The following is a 20,651-nucleotide window of genomic DNA, read 5'->3' on the forward strand; positions in this document are numbered from 1 at the left end:
TAATATTTGTTATTAGCTTGAGGTTATGTTTCATTATTGTGTATTATGTGGGTCATGTAAGTTTTGGTGACTGAGACTTTCAGCTGTGTGCTGGCTGCCCCTGTCTTGCATCACTATAGCCTAGTTTAAATAAATCGTTCAGCGTTTGTTTTGTACCATTACATAATTTCTTGCAGGCTAAAATCAACAAAAAAAATACAATACTGGCACACAGGATAGTAATATAGATCGTGTTAGCTGGTGAAGTAATGTGGCAAGCCATACAGCTATAGTATTTTGCAACTGGCCGGTGTTAGCAAACGTTATCTAACTTGAGCCAACTAAAACACAAAATCACGCATGCTTACCTGTCTAATAGGATGAAAGCCAACTCTGAGTCAGTTTTGAAAACAAAGCGGCGGTCTGTCCATGACTCACACGGCTTTCCAATATAGGTCAATGATTGATTGACGATGATTTTGTTCTTGGTGTTAGCGGACTCCATTTCATTAGCTGTTACGGTGTCACTGTGTGTACAATTCAGAATCAGTAGACAAGAGGCTTGGGAGCATGCATGAACATCACAGCCTACAGGCCAATGGATTTTGGGGGATATCCGCCGATTTCTTCACATAGGAAGCAGCATACAGGCTTTTAACAAAAACTTTAAAAAAGTGATGGAGACATTCAGATTCTGACCTGTCCCCAGCGTCCCCAGTGTAAATTACACCTATCTGTCAACAATTTTAAATGTCCCGCCCCATCCAGGCTGTGATTGGTCGATTCATGACAAGTGACAATGACGCGCTACATTCAGCACACGGCTGCTTGAAAGACACCCGAGCTTCTCTTCTCCCTCGTCTCTCTCTGCCGACAGAGTTTAACAGGCAGGCGAGAACAGGAACAGGTGTGCGTCACGTAGCGTCCAGAAAACCTGATGTCCCAGTACGCCAAGGAGTAAAATGTGGAGGTGCCGGTACTGCGTACTAGGGTGTTCCGGCCCACTTCAAGCACTGTGTGAGATGACCACCCATTTACAATTAGGCAATCAAAAAATTATTAATTTCAGTATAAAACTACATATAACCCCTTTAGCTTGAAGAAACACCATCATCTGAAGCTGAGATAACCGACACCAGAAAAGCCCGTGGGAGAATGTCATTGTCAAGTCTGAAGACTTGGCATTCAAGTGAAGTTCAAGTCCCAAACCTTGATTTTTGAGTTTTAAATTATGCATATTTTACCAAATTTAATGCCAATTTACATTTTTAGGCGTAGGGTTGGAATGTTTGGCAACTCAAATGTGACACAGGTCTGATGAATATGTAGCACCCCACCACCCTGTATAAACGCCTAAGCGACTATGATTAGCTTTAGACTTGACTGATGGGGTGTTATGGGTTCGGTGTTTGTTTCAAAAGTTAGCTACCACAAAGGTTTACCTGTTTTGGGTGACTCCTGAAATACCATCTTAATATACACAAACTTAGCATTTGAATCTCTCTACATGGCTTATACATCTGAAATAACTGAACCGACAATTCTCTTATATTAAAAGAAATAATATTTTACTTGCTGCTCTTTTTTTAAATGTAGTACAAAAAATAGCCACTGGATTCTTCAGATAATGCAACAACACAAACAATACAAAAACACAAAATTTTAAATAAAATTAGTTTTAGAAAGAATATTAAACTCAAATACCTTTCCTAAAAGTTAGCAAATAATTACCTTAAAATTATATAAAACCTGGCAATACCAAAATATTATAGCATACAACTTTGATTCTCTTGTCTTATTTCTTAAACAGACTCCTTTTTTTTTTTTTTTACCTTATTTTACCCTTCAAAACACTAATAGCCTACTATTAAATTTCAAGCTCCAAATACTTCCACATACTTAATTAATTGCAAGACAAAAACACATGGGCCCACATGCACACACACACACACACACACTCAATTGCGCGCAAAAATAAAAAAAGTTGCATGCCTGTGTGTAGCTCGATGCAGTGCGGCTGACAAACTCCTTTTTTCCTCCCTCTCAGAGAAATAAGAGTACACACGGTCAAACTCCAAACAGTCCAAGATCAGCAATGACGTCCTCTGCTTCAGTGGCTCACTGATGTTAGCTCAGTTAGCCCAGTCGCATTTGCACTAAATTTGCACTCCAACACACTGCAAGCAAGTACTGTGCTTTACTGTCCTTAACTATAACGTCTTCTGCTCAAATGTTAAACATTCACAAACTGCATATTAGAAAGTTTCTCCACTTTTCTCCAGCTCCGTGTTTATCTCTCCTCCTTTGTGTCTCTCCTGTTTTTTTTCCTGATCTCTTCCGTTTTTCCTTTCCCACCCCAACTCATTTTCTTAGTTACAGCCAATCACCACAAGTGACACCAACAATCACATCTTAATATAAACTAACAATCTGTATTTTTTCCCCTCAGTTTACCTTACTGTTTTAATTCAATAACAAATATAACGGTTTATTTTGCAAATATTTACATTTATGACTAAATTATCTTAATCTCTGAGCTAAGCATTTTTCTTTCCTTATTAAACTAAATTTCTTTTTAGGTTTATTTCCATACTGAATTATTTTATTCTGTTTTTACTAGGACCTAACTTATTTTAATCCCTAGATTTTACACCAGGGCTACAAATGTTTGAGACTCAAGACTGAGGTCTACAGATATGGGATAGACTCAAATCTACGTACTACAACAAAGCAATGCAAGGGGTTGCTTTGCTGGTGTGGGAGCATTGAAAATTGAAAATTTCCAATTTTGGAGCCTGTTACGTCCCCGCTCTCTAGGGGTAGGAGAGACGTAAACATAAACCAGATGGATTTGGTATGGGTGGAAAGATTATTTATTAAACAGTCTGATACACACAAAATGGTCAAACAGAAAATGGGCAAGTGGGTGCTGCGTAAAACAAAGAACCAAATATAACAAAAAGAGATCCCTCCTACATGAGGGATTACTAAACTACTCGGAAAAGAATAAACCAAAAACCTCTCTAGCCGTTGTTCAAAAGCAAAACACAGGGAGCGCAGCACCCCTAAACCTAGTGTAGAACCAGATACATGTTTAGACTGTTTTGCTTCCCTCAATCTTTACCAACTAACTTCAATAATTTCTTCATCTAAACCATCAACCTGCCTCTTAGACCCCATCCCGACTAGGCTGCTTAAAGAAGTTCTACCCTTAGTCAGCACCTCTATACTAGATATGATCAATCTATCTTTATCAACAGGCTATGTACCACAGTACTTTAAAGTAGCTGTAATTAAACCTCTTCTGAAAAAGCCCAAACTTGATCCGGATGTTTTAGCCAACTATGGACCTATATCTAACCTTCCATTTCTCTCTAAGGTTCTGGAGAAAGCAGTTGCTAAACAGCTGTGTGACTTTCTACAGAGCAATAGTTTATTTGAGGATTTTCAGTCAGGATTTAGAACTCATCATAGCACAGAGACAGCACTGGTGAAAATTACTAACGACCTCCTTATTGCATCAGACAAAGGACTTGTCTCTGTACTGGTTTTATTAGATCTTAGTGCTGCATTCAATGCCATTGACCATCAGATCATATTGCAGAGACTGGACCACTTCATTGGCATTAAAGGAACCGCTCTAAGCTGGTTTAAGTCCTATTAATCAGAACGATTTCAGTTTGTACATGTTAACGATGAGTCCTCTCTAAGCTGGTTTAAGTCCTATTTATCAGATCGATTTCAGTTTGTACATGTTAACGATGAGTCCTCCATGCATGCCAAAGTTAGTCATGGAGTTCCACAAAGATCTGTCCTTGGACCAATCCTGTTCACTTTATATATGCTTCCTTTAGGCAATATTATCAGGAAACACTCCATAAACTTTCATTGTTATGCAGATGATACTCAGTTATATCTATCGACCAAGCCAGATGAAACTCATCAGTTAGCTAAACTTCAAATGTGCCTTCAGGATGTTAAAACCTGGATGAGCTGTAATTTTCTAATGTTAAACTCAGATAAAACTGAAATTATTGTTCTGGGGCCCAAGCACCTCCGTGACACATTATCTAAAGATATAATTTCCCTTGATGGCATAGCCCTGGCCTCCAGCACCACCGTGAGGAATCTTGGAGTTATCTTTGATCAGGACATGTCGTTTAAGTCTCACATTAAGCAAATTTCATGGACCGCCTTTTTTCACTTACGTAATATTGCGAAAATCAGGAACACCCTGTCTAAAAATGATGCAGAAAAACTAGTCCATGCATTTGTTACTTCTAGGCTGGATTAGTGCAATTCCCTATTATCAGGCTGCTCGAAAAAGTCCAGTAAGACTCTTCAGCTGATCCAGAATGCTGCAGCATGTGTTCTGACAGGAACCAGGAAAAGAGATCATATTTCTCCTGTCTTAGCTTCTCTGCATTGGCTTCCAGTAAAATCCAGAATAGAATTTAAAATCATTCTTCTTACCTACAAAGCTCTTAATGATCAGGCACCATCTTATCTTAAAGAGCTCATAGTACCTTACTACCCCACCAGAGCACTGCACTCCCAGAATGCAGGGTTACTTGTGGTTCCTAGAGTCTCCAAAAGTAGAATGGGAGCCAGAGCGTTCAGCTATCAAGCTCCTCTCCTGTGGAACCAGGTTCCAGTTTGGGTTCAGGAGGCAGACACCATCTCCACATTTAAGAGTAGGCTTAAGACTTTTCTCTTTGATAAAGCTTATAGTTAGGGCTGGCTCAGGTGAGTCCTGAACCATCCCTTAGTTATGCTGCTATAGGCTTAGACTGCCAGGGGATTTCCCATGATGCACTGAGCTCCTCTCTCCTCTACTTTCTCCCCCTCTGTATGCAACCTCATCCCATTATTGCATGTTACTAACTCAACTTCTCCCCTTTTCGGTAGTCTTCTTTGTCTGATGCAATAAGGAGGTCGTTAGTAATTTTCACTACGGCTGTCTCTGTGCTATGATGAGCTCTAAATCCTGACTGAAAATCCTCAAATAGACTATTGCTCAGTAGAAAGTCACACAGCTGTTTGGCAACTGCGTTCTCTACTTTTGGAGACTCTAGGAACCACAAGTAACCCAGCATTCTGGGAGCGCAGTGCTCTGGTGGGGTAGTAAGGTACTATGAGCTCTTTAAGATAAGATGGTCCATGCACTTTGACGTGTGTGCAAAGTTTCGTGAGTTTTTGAGCATGTTAAGGCCCCCAAAACTGAGATTACAGAAAAAATTAATAAATGAAGCCATAAGCTGCAATTCGAGGTTCAAACCTTTTCTCGCATTAGTGACTTCAAAATAAAATCAAATAACGTCTAGGAGATGTCAAAAATGTGTGTTTTCTAGGCGGACCTTAATGGTCCTTGAGGCTTTTTGAAGACCACATTGAGCTGGATCTGTGTGAGAAATTTCAAATAAATCGGACTTACAGTGTGTGGGGCGTGGTCTTTCAAAGTTTTCATTTTTAAGCCTTAATTACCGACCCACCATGTGGCCGATTGGGTTCATATTTCTATGTAAGCACATGCACATCATTTCCAATTATTCCCCTAAGTTTCATGTTTCTAACTCATTCTAGCTCACACGAATTTGAGCCAGCGCAGCTGACAACAAATAATAACTAGAATGGGCATTTCCCAAAATAAATTCGTGTGAGAGCTGTCAGCTGTTAGCTGTGACTGCTATTGCTGCTGCTGCAAGTACTGCTCCATCAGCATTTTTTCAAAAATCATGTAACGCTACCTACAAGAATCATATGGCACAGACTAATTCAGTTAACCACACGGCACCTGGCACCTATTTCCAGGACAAATGCCTAAAATAACACCCAAAATAAATCAGTAATATCTTCTCAACCATTAGGCCTAGATGCATAATTCTGGTCTCTTTTAAAAGGTCAGAAACTAAGGAATATAAATCCATTGAACATTAACATATTTATTTCACAATTACAGACTACATGGAGATGCAATACAGAAGAAATTTATTTTCATCCTCGCCTGGTAAAAAAAAGCTATATTTTAATGCAATAAACCATCAAAACCATCATAAGATTGATTATAATGCACCTGAATATCTTCTAATACACCTGGAATACAACTGTAAATGTAAATTTGACAAAAAGAAACTGATATACAACAGTTATTACACAATCTTTCAAAAATATACCAGGCGAATGTCCATGTTTTTTGGCCTTTACTTTTATTTGGAGTAATCTTCAAAACATTATTTCTCTCCATACAACCACGTTCCAAATAACATAAAGCTTCCAAAACATTGAAATATTGATATAAACAGTCAATATTCCTATGACCAAAAGTATTCCCATGCTTTACAGGCCACAGCTTGAGAACAGAACATTCTACAGGACTCTTTCTCTTGGTATTGAAGAGACGAATCGATTGATATCCTGCATGTCTGTGTAGCTCCTACGGGTCACCGGCAGAGGCCGATTAAGACTGCCTCCGCCAAAGCAAACTCTTCTTCTCTACTTCAATTTGATGACAGAGACGAAACTTATTGGCTAAGCTGGCCTCACCAAGATGGTGGCCCGCCAGACGGTCATCCTTATGGTGGCACTAGAGGAAAAGTAAAGTAATCACCAAAATATAGAGTTCATCTTCTGTAGACATTAAGATTTCATGGCAAAGATCCAATACTTGCTGAGAAATTTCAATCTGGACCAAAGTAATGGGCTGATATTGCAATCCCTAGAGCCACACTGCTGGCGTGGCTAAAACACAAACCTGCTAGTTGAATTTGAAGGGTTACCATAATGCCAAGAAACTTTGCACAAGAATTTTGATTACCATTTGTAAAAAAGAATTTCAGATATCAGGACAAGCTTAATTATTAGGAGGCTGCTACAAGATGTGAATACTGCCATACTCTTGATACTCCCTTACCATTTGAAGAGTGCACAGATGGTCCTTCTTATCAGCTGAGGTGTCCACAGAGGGAGCTTATTTGTGTCTATATGTGGGTGTTAGATAAACTAATGTATATGTCAGCCGCCAGGCTGTAATTGGCTTATGTGTGCACCTTAGCCTTTACTGAATGTGAAATTTCCTCTTCCACTGGACCCGGCTGCTGCGATGTCCCACTGACAAATTCCTGGTGGTCTCCTGTTAGCAATCCAACTAAATAATCGGCTATCAAATCTCAGATGGTAAGACCTACATCTACGCTATGGCAGCACACCTGTGAGAGGAATCTCTTCATCTGTCAAGTCACTGTTAGTCATCACTGGATCAAGAGAGCCGTGTCTTTGATTATAAAAAATCAATATGTACACTGCGGAGGCTTTTCTCTGTGGGCTCACAGGGTATTGAAAAAAAGCATATCTGACAAAAACATCTACAGCAGCAAAATATATCTCCACCTGGACCTCTTTTGTTGCAAAATCATATGACACAGTCAGAAAGAATTCTCAGAGAGTCAAAAGCAGCCCTCTGCCTTAGCCAATTTCAAGTAAACATGACTCTGAAGTCAAGGTTTTTTTTTAAAAGTGTCTCTAGTTATTCTCTCTTTCTTTGTATCATCAAAACATGACATGTTAGCATTGCTGGGGAAAAGTAAAAAGATGTATGACAACAGCAAACACACCTCAAGCAAATGCAACTGTCTCAATAAATGGCCAGCCTTGGCACTGAGCTCTGCTGACGTATAAAAGCTGTGAAGGAGACTGGCAGTGAAGCACAGAGAGGTTGCCGAGAAAGAGAAATCTATGTCTGTGTGTAAGACATTATGTGGGGAAAAAAGTTGACAGCAGGTGAGGGTCAGTGGTGGTTAAAAGAGAAGGAGGAGTGTAAGATAAAGGGAGGGGGCCTGTGGGATTGGATATGATATGCTCCTGGGAAACAGGGCAGAGAGGCAATTGAAGAGTATCCAGAGTTCCTATGACTCACTGGCACTTTTACAATACTGAACTTTGACACAAATCTACACACTGTAGCATAGCTCACATACAAATAACTGGTCTGCAGTAACACAAACTCACAAACACACACACACAGTACTGCTCATGTATATTGTATACACTGGTAAGTAAATCTCAACACATACATTCTGTCTTGAGGGAACACACACACACACACACACACACACACACACACAAACAAAAGAAATTGTTTTTTTCATGGAAAAAAGTAAAGAAGAGAGAAAACTGGAACAGGGAAAATGAAAATAAGTGGGAGGGAATGAGAGAATGCAAAGAGAGAAATGAGGTGTGTGAGTGAGAGCGAGAGAGAGAGAAAGGGAGAGTGAGATGAGGTGAGGAGGCGGAGAGATGAGAGGCGAGGGAGGGAGTAAAGTAGACAGGGAGGGTGGAGAAGAGAGGAATAAGCCACACTTGGATTAAGGATTCCAGTGGAGCGAGGAGGGAATTTCAAGTGTTGGATCAGGGAAACTAAACTACAGGTCTGGTCCTTCATACTGACACGCAGACTGGACAGAAGAGCAACTGAAGAGATGGACAGATGGAACTCAAAGGGAGACCATGCCCTTGGCTGACACAGACTGACATGACCTCTCCATCTCGCTGTTTAACCTAATCTGAACATCCCGAAGCCGCTATGGATACATACAAATGTTTAAGCTTACTGTTCTTCACTTTTCCTCCACAAGGTAAATCATTTCCCATTCTGTCAGTTGCTTCATCTCTTATTTTCTTTATGAACAGAAGGGACTGTTTGAAAATTATTAGGTATTTCTGGTTGGGGTGTGTGTGTGTGTGTGTGTGTGTGTGTTGGGGGGGCTCTTTACTTGAAAATAGAGTGCTGTATTTTGTTTTATTGTTTGCTATGAATCTATATTTTTTAGAATATTGAAGGAAGGATATTGCAGAGTTCTAACTGAGGGAAGTGAGTCCAAAGACATTATGAAAAAAAGGCAGCATATGATCTTGCTTTTTTATAAAATAAAATTCAGCCCCCTCCCCAACCCAGTAGTTGTTGTAGTCCCTGAGGCAGTCCCATTATTCATTAGAAGAGCAAGGACATTTATTTCTGACAAGATGAGTAACACATCACTGACAAAACAACAGACACAAAAATGTTGTTTCCTTTAGTTTACATTAGATAAGAAGGTAGAAACTGCCTCCATTGCTCAGTGACCTGGTAACATTCATTGTCTGGCTGATTCAGGAGCAAGACTCACTTGTATAAAAAATTATATTTGGTGCACATGCATTATTGGGCTATGAGAGTGCATCGATCAAAAGAGGACAGAACTGGGTACAGTAGCTTTGACACATTTGACACATAACGAATAGCACATGTACATAAGTACTCACAGCCTTTGCTCAACACTTTGTTGAAGCACCTTTGGTACCAATTATAGCCTCAAGTTTTTGTGCATATGATGCTACAAGCTTGGCACACCTATTTTTGGGTTTCTCCCATTCTTCTTTGCAGGAACTCTCAAGCTCCATCAGGTTAGATGGGGAGCATCAGTACACAGCCATTTTTAGATACTGCATTCATCTTTCCCTCGATCCTGACTAGTCCCCCAGTTCCTGCCACTGAAAAACATCCCCACAGCATGATGCTACCACCACCATGCTTCACTGTAGGGAGGGTAATGGCCAGGTGATGAGCGGTGCCTGGTTTCCTCCAGACACGACGCTTGCCATTCAGGCCAAAGAGTTCAATCTTTTTTTCTTCAGACCAGAGAATTTGTTTCTCGTGGTTTGAGAGTCCTTCAGGTGCCTTTTGGCAAACTCCAGGTGGGCTGTCATGTGCCTTTTACTGAGGAGTGGCTTCCGTCCGGCCACTCTACCATACAGGCCTGATTGGTGGAGTGCTGCAGAGATGTTGTTCTTCTGGAAGGTCCTGCTCTCTCCACAGAGACGCGCTGGAGCTCTGTCAGAGGGACCATCGGGTTCTTGGTCACCTCCCTGACTAAGGCCCTTCTCCCCCGGCAGTTTCAATGCTGCAGAAATTTTTCTGTTCACTTCCCCAGATCTGTGCCTCGATACAATGCAGTCTCGGAGGTCTACAGACAATTCTTTGGACTTCATGGCTCGGTTTGTGCTCTGACATGCACTGTCAACTGTGGGACCTTATATAGACAGGTGTGTGCCTTTCCAAATCATGTCCAATTAATTGAATTTACCACAGGTGGTAAATCAAGTTGCAGAAACATGTCAAGGATGATCATTGGACTCAGGATGCACCTGAGCTGTCATGGCAAAAGCTGTGAATACTTACGTACTTGTGCTTTTATTGTTTTTTATTTTTAATAAACTTGCAAAGTTCTTTCACATTGTCTTTATGGGGTATTTTTGAGGAAAATAATGAATTTCATCCATTTTGGAATAAGGCTGTAATAAAATGTGGAAAAAGTGAAGCACAGTGAATACTTTCTGAATGCATTGTAATGCGTCCTGTAAAGCACACTGTACAAAAGCAAACTCATCAACAGTTACGTACTTTTTCATGCACACATTACTGCTCTGACCCACACATTGTCAAAGTCAGGACACCCTGCGATCCCCCCCTTCTAAATCCATTAGTTGCAAGGCTGCTTTACAATCTAGTGGAGCATCCCTCTTTATTTAATAGTAGCTGTATTCAACAGATGTCATATCATTCTGAGCTGATGTGATTAAACAAAGGTACTTGTTTGGGTATCTCTCAACTGAAAATGTAGAGACATTTCAAGGTTGTTGGACACATCAAACAGATTCAGGTGCAAACGGGAAGAGAAGACATGGAGGAAAAAAGAAATGGGGGAAGAAAGAAACTATCCATTTAATACGATATTGATCCCAAGCCTTTAAAAATTGAGGATGCCAGTTTTCAGGCAACTGAAGGACAGCCCATCAGCTTTGATCGAGTGGGTAGGAGGACCCCAGAGGAAGGCCAGCAGCATGACAACAACACCTGTGTCCCTGTTTTAAAAATTACAAGTTAGAACAGCAGAGCATCTTTGTCTAAGACAGATAGATTGATAGATAGCCTTCCTGTGCAATCACATGTAATAATGAGAAAAGCTGGGGAACTATTTTTCACAATAAGCAATAACCAATATATATGATGCTCTACACACAATAAAACATTGAAATATGCAGTAGTGTCAGGTATAATGAAATATCACTGAGACTGGTGAAACTAAATCACAGCCTATGATGTATTGCTGTGCCACTGAATTACCTCCACAGATGCACAATGTCCAGAATGGAAAAATGGTAATTGAATATGAAAATAGGATCGGAATACAAAGGACATTGTACTGTACCAGCCTCGGGACGATCCCTGTCTCTTTAATTGCTCTCAGACCTCGTTAGGTCATTCTTAGTGCAATGTGAGCTCATTGTAAAGGGGGGTGGCGTGATTGGATTGAGTTGCTTCATTTCCATGGCCTTGGCAGAGAGGACGAAAGGGGGTGAAGGAGGGACGAGACGTCTCGACAGATCCGTCCATCAGAACATCTGTTCGGAAACACAACGGATGTCCTCAGGTTCAGGTTCATCCTTCCTCTCTTTCCTTCTCTCATCTCACCTCCCGCCGCTCTCATCTCCCAGATCCCGTCTCATGTAACCATACGCCACCAGTGTAATAGAGGTCACCCTCCTTTTAACCGTCTCCACAACGGTTCCTAACAGGGGCATGGTTGCATCAATCCATTACAGATAAATGTATGCAATTGTAGAGGGTAGAAAATATATTCAAAATTAATATTATGCAAACAAAAATTAAACTGGTATATCGAGTTTATAGAGGGTTGCTATGAAAATGAAGCAAGCCAGGTGTCTGTTCTCCTTTCTCAGGTCTGTAATGACACGAAATAAAGACAATCTCGATCTTGGGTTACCTGTATAATGAATAACAGTGCATTGTTGTTGAGGCAGCTGCGTCAGTCAGTCGACCAAGCAGGCAGAGAGGAGAGACAGAGTCTGATTACTGTTTTGGAGAGTCAGCGACTGTCACCTTTGGCTTACTTTAGTTCAGTAATTGACCCTATCATGACCTGGGGAAACCTGTGTCATAGTACCCCTAAAAGTCCTTCTCAAGGGTCACTGGCAATGTCTGCACAAAATGAGCATGAAGGATTTTGTTTTGTTTTTAAACAACTGAAAATACATTAAATGACACATATGGGCTATAGAAGGCCATGTGATTAGTCTAAGCTTTCCTTATGTGTGAAACAGGGTTCTTTGCACGTCTTCCAGCAATATGCAGCTGAATCAAGTGATTCTCAGTTCGAGGGCAGTAAACTTCCATGAAAAAAAGGGACTGGAGCACGCTGATTGATTAGCAGCTTTTTAACCGTGTGCAACCGCACATTTCAACACTGATATGAGGCAAACAACATCAACCTAGATAAGGCATCCAATTGTTATTTGATAATTGGTTAAACAGGATTTCAAATCTATTGGATAATAAATCCAAGGGTGGGAGTTACCATTGTCAATGTCCAAGTGCCACACCCCATGCTTTCCTTTGGGTCTAATCTCTTCTCTCTCCTCAGTTTATTCCCATGTTGTACCGCGTGCCCACGCTGAAGAGAGGCTGCTTCAGGATCTGTTTGCACATTACAATAAGCTCTCCCGGCCTGTGGAAAACACTACAGACACAGTGCTAGTCCACTTTGGACTGTCTATTGCCCAGCTTATTGATGTGGTGAGTAAAAATTCCCAGCCTTGGTAAATTTCATCCGTAGCAAATTCAAATTAAGTTGCTTTTTACTACTACAACATACATATCTGTTCTGTAAATCACTTTTTCAGTGGTCTCATTTGTGGAAAAAAATCAGAAACCAAAAGAAATTTTATATGTTTTGGTTTCAAAATGTGCCCCCTATTTTTGCGTTACTCTGACGGAATAAGGTTAGCTCTCTGTCTACATAGAAACTTGTTAAAGCACTTTGTAACTTGTTTTTGAAAAGTGCTCTACAAATAAGGATTATTATTATTATTATTATTATTATTATAGATGTTATTTCTATACAGCCAATCAAATTGCTTCATTTTAAACCATGCATTCTATCATAGGCAGATGGTTACGCTGACTAAAAGCCAAACAGCAGCCTGCACTACAACACAACACTCCTGCTAAAGTCTCCATATCTAATTTAAACACATTCTCACTTTATTTTTGGAAGTGTAGAGCTCCGTGGTCAAATCAGCAACACTATATATGCAATGTCCAGTTAGACTTTCCAAATTAAACTAGAGGTAACGCTGTGCACATTAACGTTGTGAAATGTCACAAGTAGGTAAGGTTTAGGCACTAGTACTTGGTTAGATTTAGGCAAGAAAAGTACATAGGTTAAGGAAAAGATCATGGTTTGGGTTAAGATAACATTATGTGACTAAACTCACGTGGTTAAGTAACATTACTTGTGTAACTTACATAACCTACGTAACTTAATTAAAAACATTAACTGTTGACTTTTTCACACTGTTTCACACAGGAAAGTCTCCTGGGTGAAAGTCCAAAATCTGGCCCACCCGTTGGCCCCAGCCACCTCTTTACTTGGACTTCTGTCTTTTATAAATGACACGACAGGGCTTCTTTGTCATGTTATGATGGTGTTGGTGCAATGCAATTGTGGAAATGTTGCATTTTCACTCGTACTCCTTCTGTCTTATGTATTATCTTCATTATGATCATAATAGCAACTAACTCAAAGCCAGACTAGGCAAGAGATATACATTTAAATATACCGATCACTTCAATCAGCGGAAATGAAACCACAACAGGAGAGATTTAATTATTTTCCCAAATTAAATTCAGTTATCAAGTATACTTACTATACACAACAAAATAACATTGTTATTCTCTCATGTCCCTATGGTATCTTTTCACCACAGTCCATTTTACAAACATTATATTGCAGGGTTTCTGCTGACTAAGTTAAAAGCATTTTATAACACCTCTAACTGCCATTTGGAGCTATGCAAAGTTGCCTGGTGCAGCTTCAAGATTGAGTATGTGCAGCCTGCATCGATGCAGGGATGATACTCCTGCTTTTTGACTCACAGTTAGGTGACAGTGCTTGCTCTACATGCCTGGTAGTGACAGTCAGCTCAGGGTGAAGTTGTCTTCTCCTACAGAGTGTATACGCTGACTGCTGTGTCTTAGATGTTTTTGGGAAAGAGTTGGAGAAAGCAGCTTGCCAGCAGTGAGGCAACAACACAGTACAGTGAGGGTGTTCTTGCGTGAAGCACTGCCTAATACTTTTTTTGGTGTATTACACAACTAATCTGTCTTTATAAATATAGGGCATGTATGTGGATTTGTTCTGTAACCGAATCATGCACATGAGTGCATGTAGGAGCTTTGAAAAGAAATGTTTTGTAAATTAGATGTTCAAAGAAATGTGATGATTAAGTCTGTAATTTTCTCCTCTGCTTATATGAAATAAGGATGAGAAGAACCAGATGATGACCACAAATGTCTGGGTCAAGCAAGTATGTGATGATGAGAGACGAACACATGTTCAAGATACAGTCCTATACAGAGCTACAGATTACAAGTATATAATTATGATTAATGTTTTCCAATAGGAATGGAATGATTACAAACTCCGCTGGAACCCGGAGGAATACGAAAATGTCACCTCCATCCGTATTCCCTCAGAGATCATCTGGAGGCCTGACATTGTCCTATACAACAAGTGAGGATCTGTATCAATAGCTTGTATGTTTTTATGTGTGTGTGTGTTTTGGTGTCTTTGTTTCGCTTTGGTGGTCTTTATAAGTCAAAACACAAGCTTACATTCAGCAACAAGGATGAATCGAGAGGGCTATGGAAGGTAGATGTTCAGAACAGATAACAGGCAGAACAGAATGAAGGCAACATAGATGATGTGGGGTGGCTGTGGCTCAGGGGGTACAGCTGTCGTCTACTTATCAGAAGGTCGGTAATTTGATCCCAGGCTCCCTTAGTCTGCAAGTCAAAGTGTCCTTGGGCCAGATACTGAACCCCAAATGTGTGGATGGGTATGAATGTGTATTTTTGTTTCTGATGGCAGTTGGCACCACCCTACTCAGTTTTTGTTTAAAAAACGAATCCGATCTCCATCCACACCAGCGTTTTAGCTGTGTATTAGAATTGATCTCCGTCTATATTAAAACAACTAAAAACGCACATCTAGAGACCGTTTACGTACACTGGGCATGCGCATGCAGATGGTCTACTCCACAGTTGCAGAAGATTTGCTAAGCAATACAGATCAAGAATCACACCAGATATTGTTTTTTTGCATGGACCAATAACGAGCTGGGACTGTTACTGAATGTAACAGACGACATGCACAGTAGCTACAAGTATAAGTGTTATTTGCACGGTGCAAAATATTTTAATAAAAATACCAAATCAGCATCGTGTTTCTGCTTTGCATGACTTATAAGACCCAATCATTTCTAAAGTCCTCTGTTTTTGCCTGTCCGCTACCCGGAGTTTTAAAACAAAAAAACGGGGGCGCCAGTGTCTTAGGTCGAAACCAAACGAAACCGCAGTAGTGTGGATGGGGCCTTAGCCTCTGCCATTCAGTGTATAAATGTGTGAATGTGATGTAGTATAAAAGAGCTTGGAGTGGTTGGAAAGACTAGAAAGGTGCTATACAAGTACAGACCATTTACCATGATCCAGCACAGAGTGACAGATAGCTAACTGCTAATTGCAACAAGAGAGGAAATGACTGGGTCAGATGATGACCTGAGGCAGGAAGTAATGGGTGGTGCTCAGGTGTATAAAGACGGTTGATTGAAATTACTCAGATTTTAGATGCAGGAGATGAAGGACAGGAGAATGGGGCGGCTGTTGCAATGACAGAAATTACATCGCTGACTTAAAATTAAAATTTTATTAAAATGTATTTGTAGGACATTTTGGCACACAACAGTATACGTTTAAATTATTTATATTATTATTGGTTTTATTAAAAATATTTGACATTGTCCTTCTTAATATGTAAGCGCAAACATAGTATGTCCCTAATCTTAATAAAAAATATATTTAATGTCATTTTTAGAACATATGTCCTTACAATCAACACGCATTTGGATTTTTTTTTCAGAACTATGTAGCTCAGCCTTAAATTTAGATTATCCTTAAATTCCTGCTTCGAGTCATGTTGAGTGATTTACAGTTAAATATAATTTATTCGAAAAGACAAGTGACCACCAATGACCAATGACCACATTAGTCCCGACAAATGACTCCTGACTGTTAAACTTTGACTTGGCAAACTTCAGGATGTGTTAAAGTACACAACTTGTCATTGAAACAAAATTACCGCTTCAGAAATTACACAAAGTGCCATGCTTGCTAGAAAACAGTGTTTACCATGAAGATAAGAGCTTTTGTCAAGAGCTGGAGGCAGGACCAAATCTGAGGGAGGCGGTTGCCTTGTAATTCTCTATGTAGGGGTCCACTTACTAGCTTTTTCCACAGTTCAGAATCAAGTGGACTTTAAAAAGTATTGTTTGAAAAATTTAGCCAGCATTAAAATGCTTTGATGAAAGAAAAGGTTTAATGTGTATTCTGAAAAATATCTTTACTTTTCTCTTCTTACATCCTGTTTTTATGTGCAGCGCTGATGGTGACTTTGCGGTAACTCACCTCACAAAGGCACATCTGTTCCATGATGGTCGGATAAAGTGGATGCCACCAGCCATTTACAAGTCTTCATGCAGCATAGATGTCACCTTTTTCCCTTTTGACCAGCAAAGCTGCAAGATGAAGTTTGGCTCGTGGACCTATGACCGTGCCAAGATCGATCTGATCAGCATGGCCAGCGATGTGGACCAAATGGACTACTGGGAGAGTGGCGAGTGGGTCATTGTCAATGCAGTGGGCAAGTACAATACCAAAAAATATGAGTGCTGCACAGAGATATATTCAGACATCACTTACTACTTCATCATCCGAAGGCTTCCGTTGTTCTACACCATTAATCTTATCATCCCCTGTCTTCTTATCTCCTGTTTGACTGTGCTGGTGTTTTATTTGCCATCACAATGTGGAGAGAAGATCACCTTGTGTATCTCAGTGTTGCTGTCCCTAACAGTATTCCTCCTACTGATCACAGAGATTATACCGTCTACATCGCTGGTGATTCCACTGATTGGTGAATACCTGCTGTTCACTATGGTCTTTGTCACACTCTCCATCATAATAACTGTCTTCGTGTTAAACGTACATCACCGATCCCCACAAACCCATGGAATGCCTCACTGGGTGCGGAGAGTATTTTTGGACTTGGTGCCACGAGTCCTCTTCATGAAGCGTCCACCAGGCACAGCCAAGCAGCACTGCAAGAAGCTTATTGAGATGATGCACCGTCCCACCACCATATCTACAACAGGCAACTCCCAGGCTTTTTGGACGGGGTTGGCAACAGGGTTGAGACAGATGAGCCAGGTAGAGAATACCCTCCCAAAGACTCCATCGGACAGTCCAAGCATCCTTGTCAGCTCACCTTCTCCACCCTCTTCCCCGCTTGAGTACCACAACAAGGAAGAACACCCGCTAAAGGCCAACATTTTTTGCCGGTCCACATCTGGTCAGTACTCAGTTCTCTCAGACAAACAACCCTTACGTGGACACAACTCTGCAGCCTTGTCTTCATCCCAATTGTCCTTACCACCAACTTTGCCAATGGGTCCACTTCCCAGCATATCCAAGGAAGAACCAAATACATTGGCCTCAAATGACCGCTCCCTCAGTGTAGAGCAAATGTTTGACCAACAGAAGGAGCTTCTTCAGAGAGCTGGGCATCTGTGCCGTTCCCGCAGCTTCCAGTACTGCTGTCTGAATGATGAAGGGCCTGGGGTCATCGGGATCACAAGATGGATGAAGAAACAAGCCTCTACAGATCACCTTGCTGAAAATCTCACAACAAAGTCCACTAAAGACGCCAGTACCCAACAGGACACTGTGGTTCCAACTATTTCCCCAGCTATGTATCAGGCCATAGAGGGAGTTCAGTACATTGCTGATCATCTCAGGGCGGAAGATGCAGACTTTTCAGTGAGTTTACAGAAATTTTATAACCACTAAAGCCTTGGTAATGACATGGTAGTTTCTAAATGTTTATATAGTGCTCACATTTGAATAAAGTCTCACAGAGCGGTTTGTGAGATTCCATTCAATATTTTTGAATACTAGTATGTTCTTAGCACATGCAATATGACCGTTACCTTCTATTTGTAATCACCTTTTTAAAATGTAAAATTCTCAGTACATTAAGTGCAACAGGACGTGCCTTTTTGTCCAACAGGGGGTGTTCCTACATCCATCTGTTTGCCGAACTATTGTCAAAACTTGCTTACATAAAGCAGGTGATCATCAGACAAGTTACAATTTACTGAGATGTTACCTGATGTTATCTGACCAGATGTGTCATACTGCTGGTCTGTAGTATTCAGAGTGTAAGAAAGTAACATGACACTTCTTTATCATTTTAAAATATACCAGTGAAAATGTATTTTAATTAGGAAACGGCTAAGCAGCAAAAGCAAGTTTACAGCACTGATTAAGGGTTAATTGCTCCATCACTAGAAAAAAAATGAAGCATCTTTGTCCAGTGGAAGGAGAAAAAAATGTGTACAATTATTCTAAAATTCTAAGAAGTTATTATATTCATTCTCATGAGTCTTTGCCAATACTATAATGCACTTTCTATCTCCCAGAAAAGGCCCGTCTTTGAAACAATGGGACCTCAGTAATTTGACCTTGAATTTTTCATTGGAGAGACAAGCAAAGACTGACTGACATTTAGGAAATAATAATGAAAAAATCAACCATTTGAGAGAAATCAATCAAGGGTGAAAATTGAGAGCTGGTAAAAAGAAGGTGGTGTGGGGTAAAATTTGAAATGTTCCTATCTGCTGTGTCTTTTCTCTGCTAGGTGAAGGAGGAGTGGAAGTATGTGGCCATGGTCATTGACAGGATATTCCTCTGGATGTTTGTACTGGTGTGCATACTGGGATCTGTGGGACTCTTTCTTCCTCCTTGGCTGGCTGGAATGATCTAGAATCTTACCGCTGAAGGAAAGGGATTTCAAGAACACTGACAGGAACACATGCCGTCCAAGTTAATCATTTATCTTTTTATTTTCTATTTATTACAAGAACTACAAGTCACACTACTTGTCTTCCCCGAGGTTATCACAAGGTTACTCACGGAGAAACAAGATTAAATATATATCATTGATTCCGGTGGGAATATAAATTCTTTATGAGAGCAAGGCCAACAGCGAATATCCTTAACTACCACTCAATTTTGACATTGACCTGTACAGCATAAGCTGTCATCTTCATAAAAACAGAGAAGAATAGACTTTGACCCATCTATAACTGCAGAAAGCACCACAGAAAGATACTTTTAAGACTATGAAATGTTTGGTCTTAATCTCAATTTTAACATTCGTACTACAATGTCATTGTTATAGTATCTTGACAAAAGCACAGGTGCCATCACCGAAAATTTAAAAAATACTAATGTTTCACCTGATTTGTCAGAATTCAGTGGGTTGTATATGTGTGTGTGTGTGTGTGTGTGTGTCAGTGTGTGTGTGTGTGCTCAGGTGTAACACATTTTGCAATGCTTAGGCAAGTACACATACAGATACACATCTATTCAATATTTCTTTCAGCCATTCTCTTGGTTACTACCACAGCACTTTGGTATTAACAGGAGGGCATTTAAAGTCACATTTTCCAGTTATGTATGGTCCTTCATCCCCTCAACCTCAGCCACCTAAAAAGACAAGGGCACATTTATTCATTTTTTATTTTGCTTTATAAATGAGTAGAATAGGAATGGAATGATTGGCCTGATTTTTTATTTTTTTTTGTCATGCATGATTTTCTAGGCCATTTTAGGCATAATCTACTTAAATATCAATAAATAACAGCCACATGAATTTTTTTTATTTATTATCTTAAATAAAGAAAACCAACATCTACACTGCAATTTAACTGTATACCATATAATCTTATAGGATCATGGTAATAAATATCAGCAGGGACAACAGATGAAAATTAGCCTGTTGAGCCACCACTGGCTCATTCACAGTTATTTTACTGTTAATTAATGAGCACTGTCCATGTCAAATAAACAAATTAATGAAATATAAATATTGTAATTCCTAATATCCACTTCCCACCTAGTACAATCTCCACACACAGTAAAACCGAATGGGTTGTAGCGGCATATCTGTCACTATGTTAAAATGAAAACAATGGAGGCAGTGCCGGCAACCACTCGTCTAAAAGCACCTTCAGTCTAGTTGAATTTCCTTTATCTAAAATCAGATAACATTCAAATAATTGTTGGTATTGTATTGTAAGGTCATTCTAAACTCATTCTTCACTGACTGGGTTGTAGCCAAAAGTGTTTAAACCGTTTTTTAATTAAAGGAGTTGAAAAATGAATCATGTTTAAGTACTTGTTTTACTTTATTAATGTTTGAAAGTGGAACTTGTCGGGATATTGAGGCAGTTCTCAACCAAAGAAATGTTGGTTTGCAACAGTTATAATAAACATGAGTATATATATATGTTTTTATATGTTTGGGACTTTTTATGCAGTATCATAGTTTAGTATCATCACTATAACTAGAGCAGAGCAGTTCAAAGGGGAATCTCTATGCTTTTTGTTCAAAATGTACTTCTCACATGGTTTCATCTTAATCAGTGGTCGGCTTTAGGAA

The 20,651-nt window shown here is 39.9% G+C and overlaps 1 protein-coding gene across 1 annotated transcript; it reads left to right on the plus strand.

The window, feature by feature from the left end:
* Positions 1 to 8,356: 8,356 nt before the first annotated feature.
* Positions 8,357 to 20,373, plus strand: chrna4b (cholinergic receptor, nicotinic, alpha 4b). The gene is made up of 6 exons (XM_038723814.1): positions 8,357 to 8,609; positions 12,456 to 12,607; positions 14,356 to 14,400; positions 14,497 to 14,606; positions 16,528 to 17,965; positions 18,846 to 20,373. Exons 1-6 carry the CDS (start codon positions 8,558 to 8,560, stop codon positions 18,969 to 18,971), a joined length of 1,923 nt encoding a protein of 640 aa, XP_038579742.1. The 5' UTR covers positions 8,357 to 8,557; the 3' UTR covers positions 18,972 to 20,373.
* The last annotated feature ends 278 nt before the right edge of the window (positions 20,374 to 20,651 follow it).

This window comes from Micropterus salmoides, unplaced genomic scaffold (assembly GCF_014851395.1).
Source record: "Micropterus salmoides isolate LMB-PRFRI ecotype aquatic unplaced genomic scaffold, ASM1485139v1 Ms_hic_scaffold_16, whole genome shotgun sequence".
Classification (NCBI taxonomy): Eukaryota; Metazoa; Chordata; class Actinopteri; order Centrarchiformes; family Centrarchidae; genus Micropterus; species Micropterus salmoides.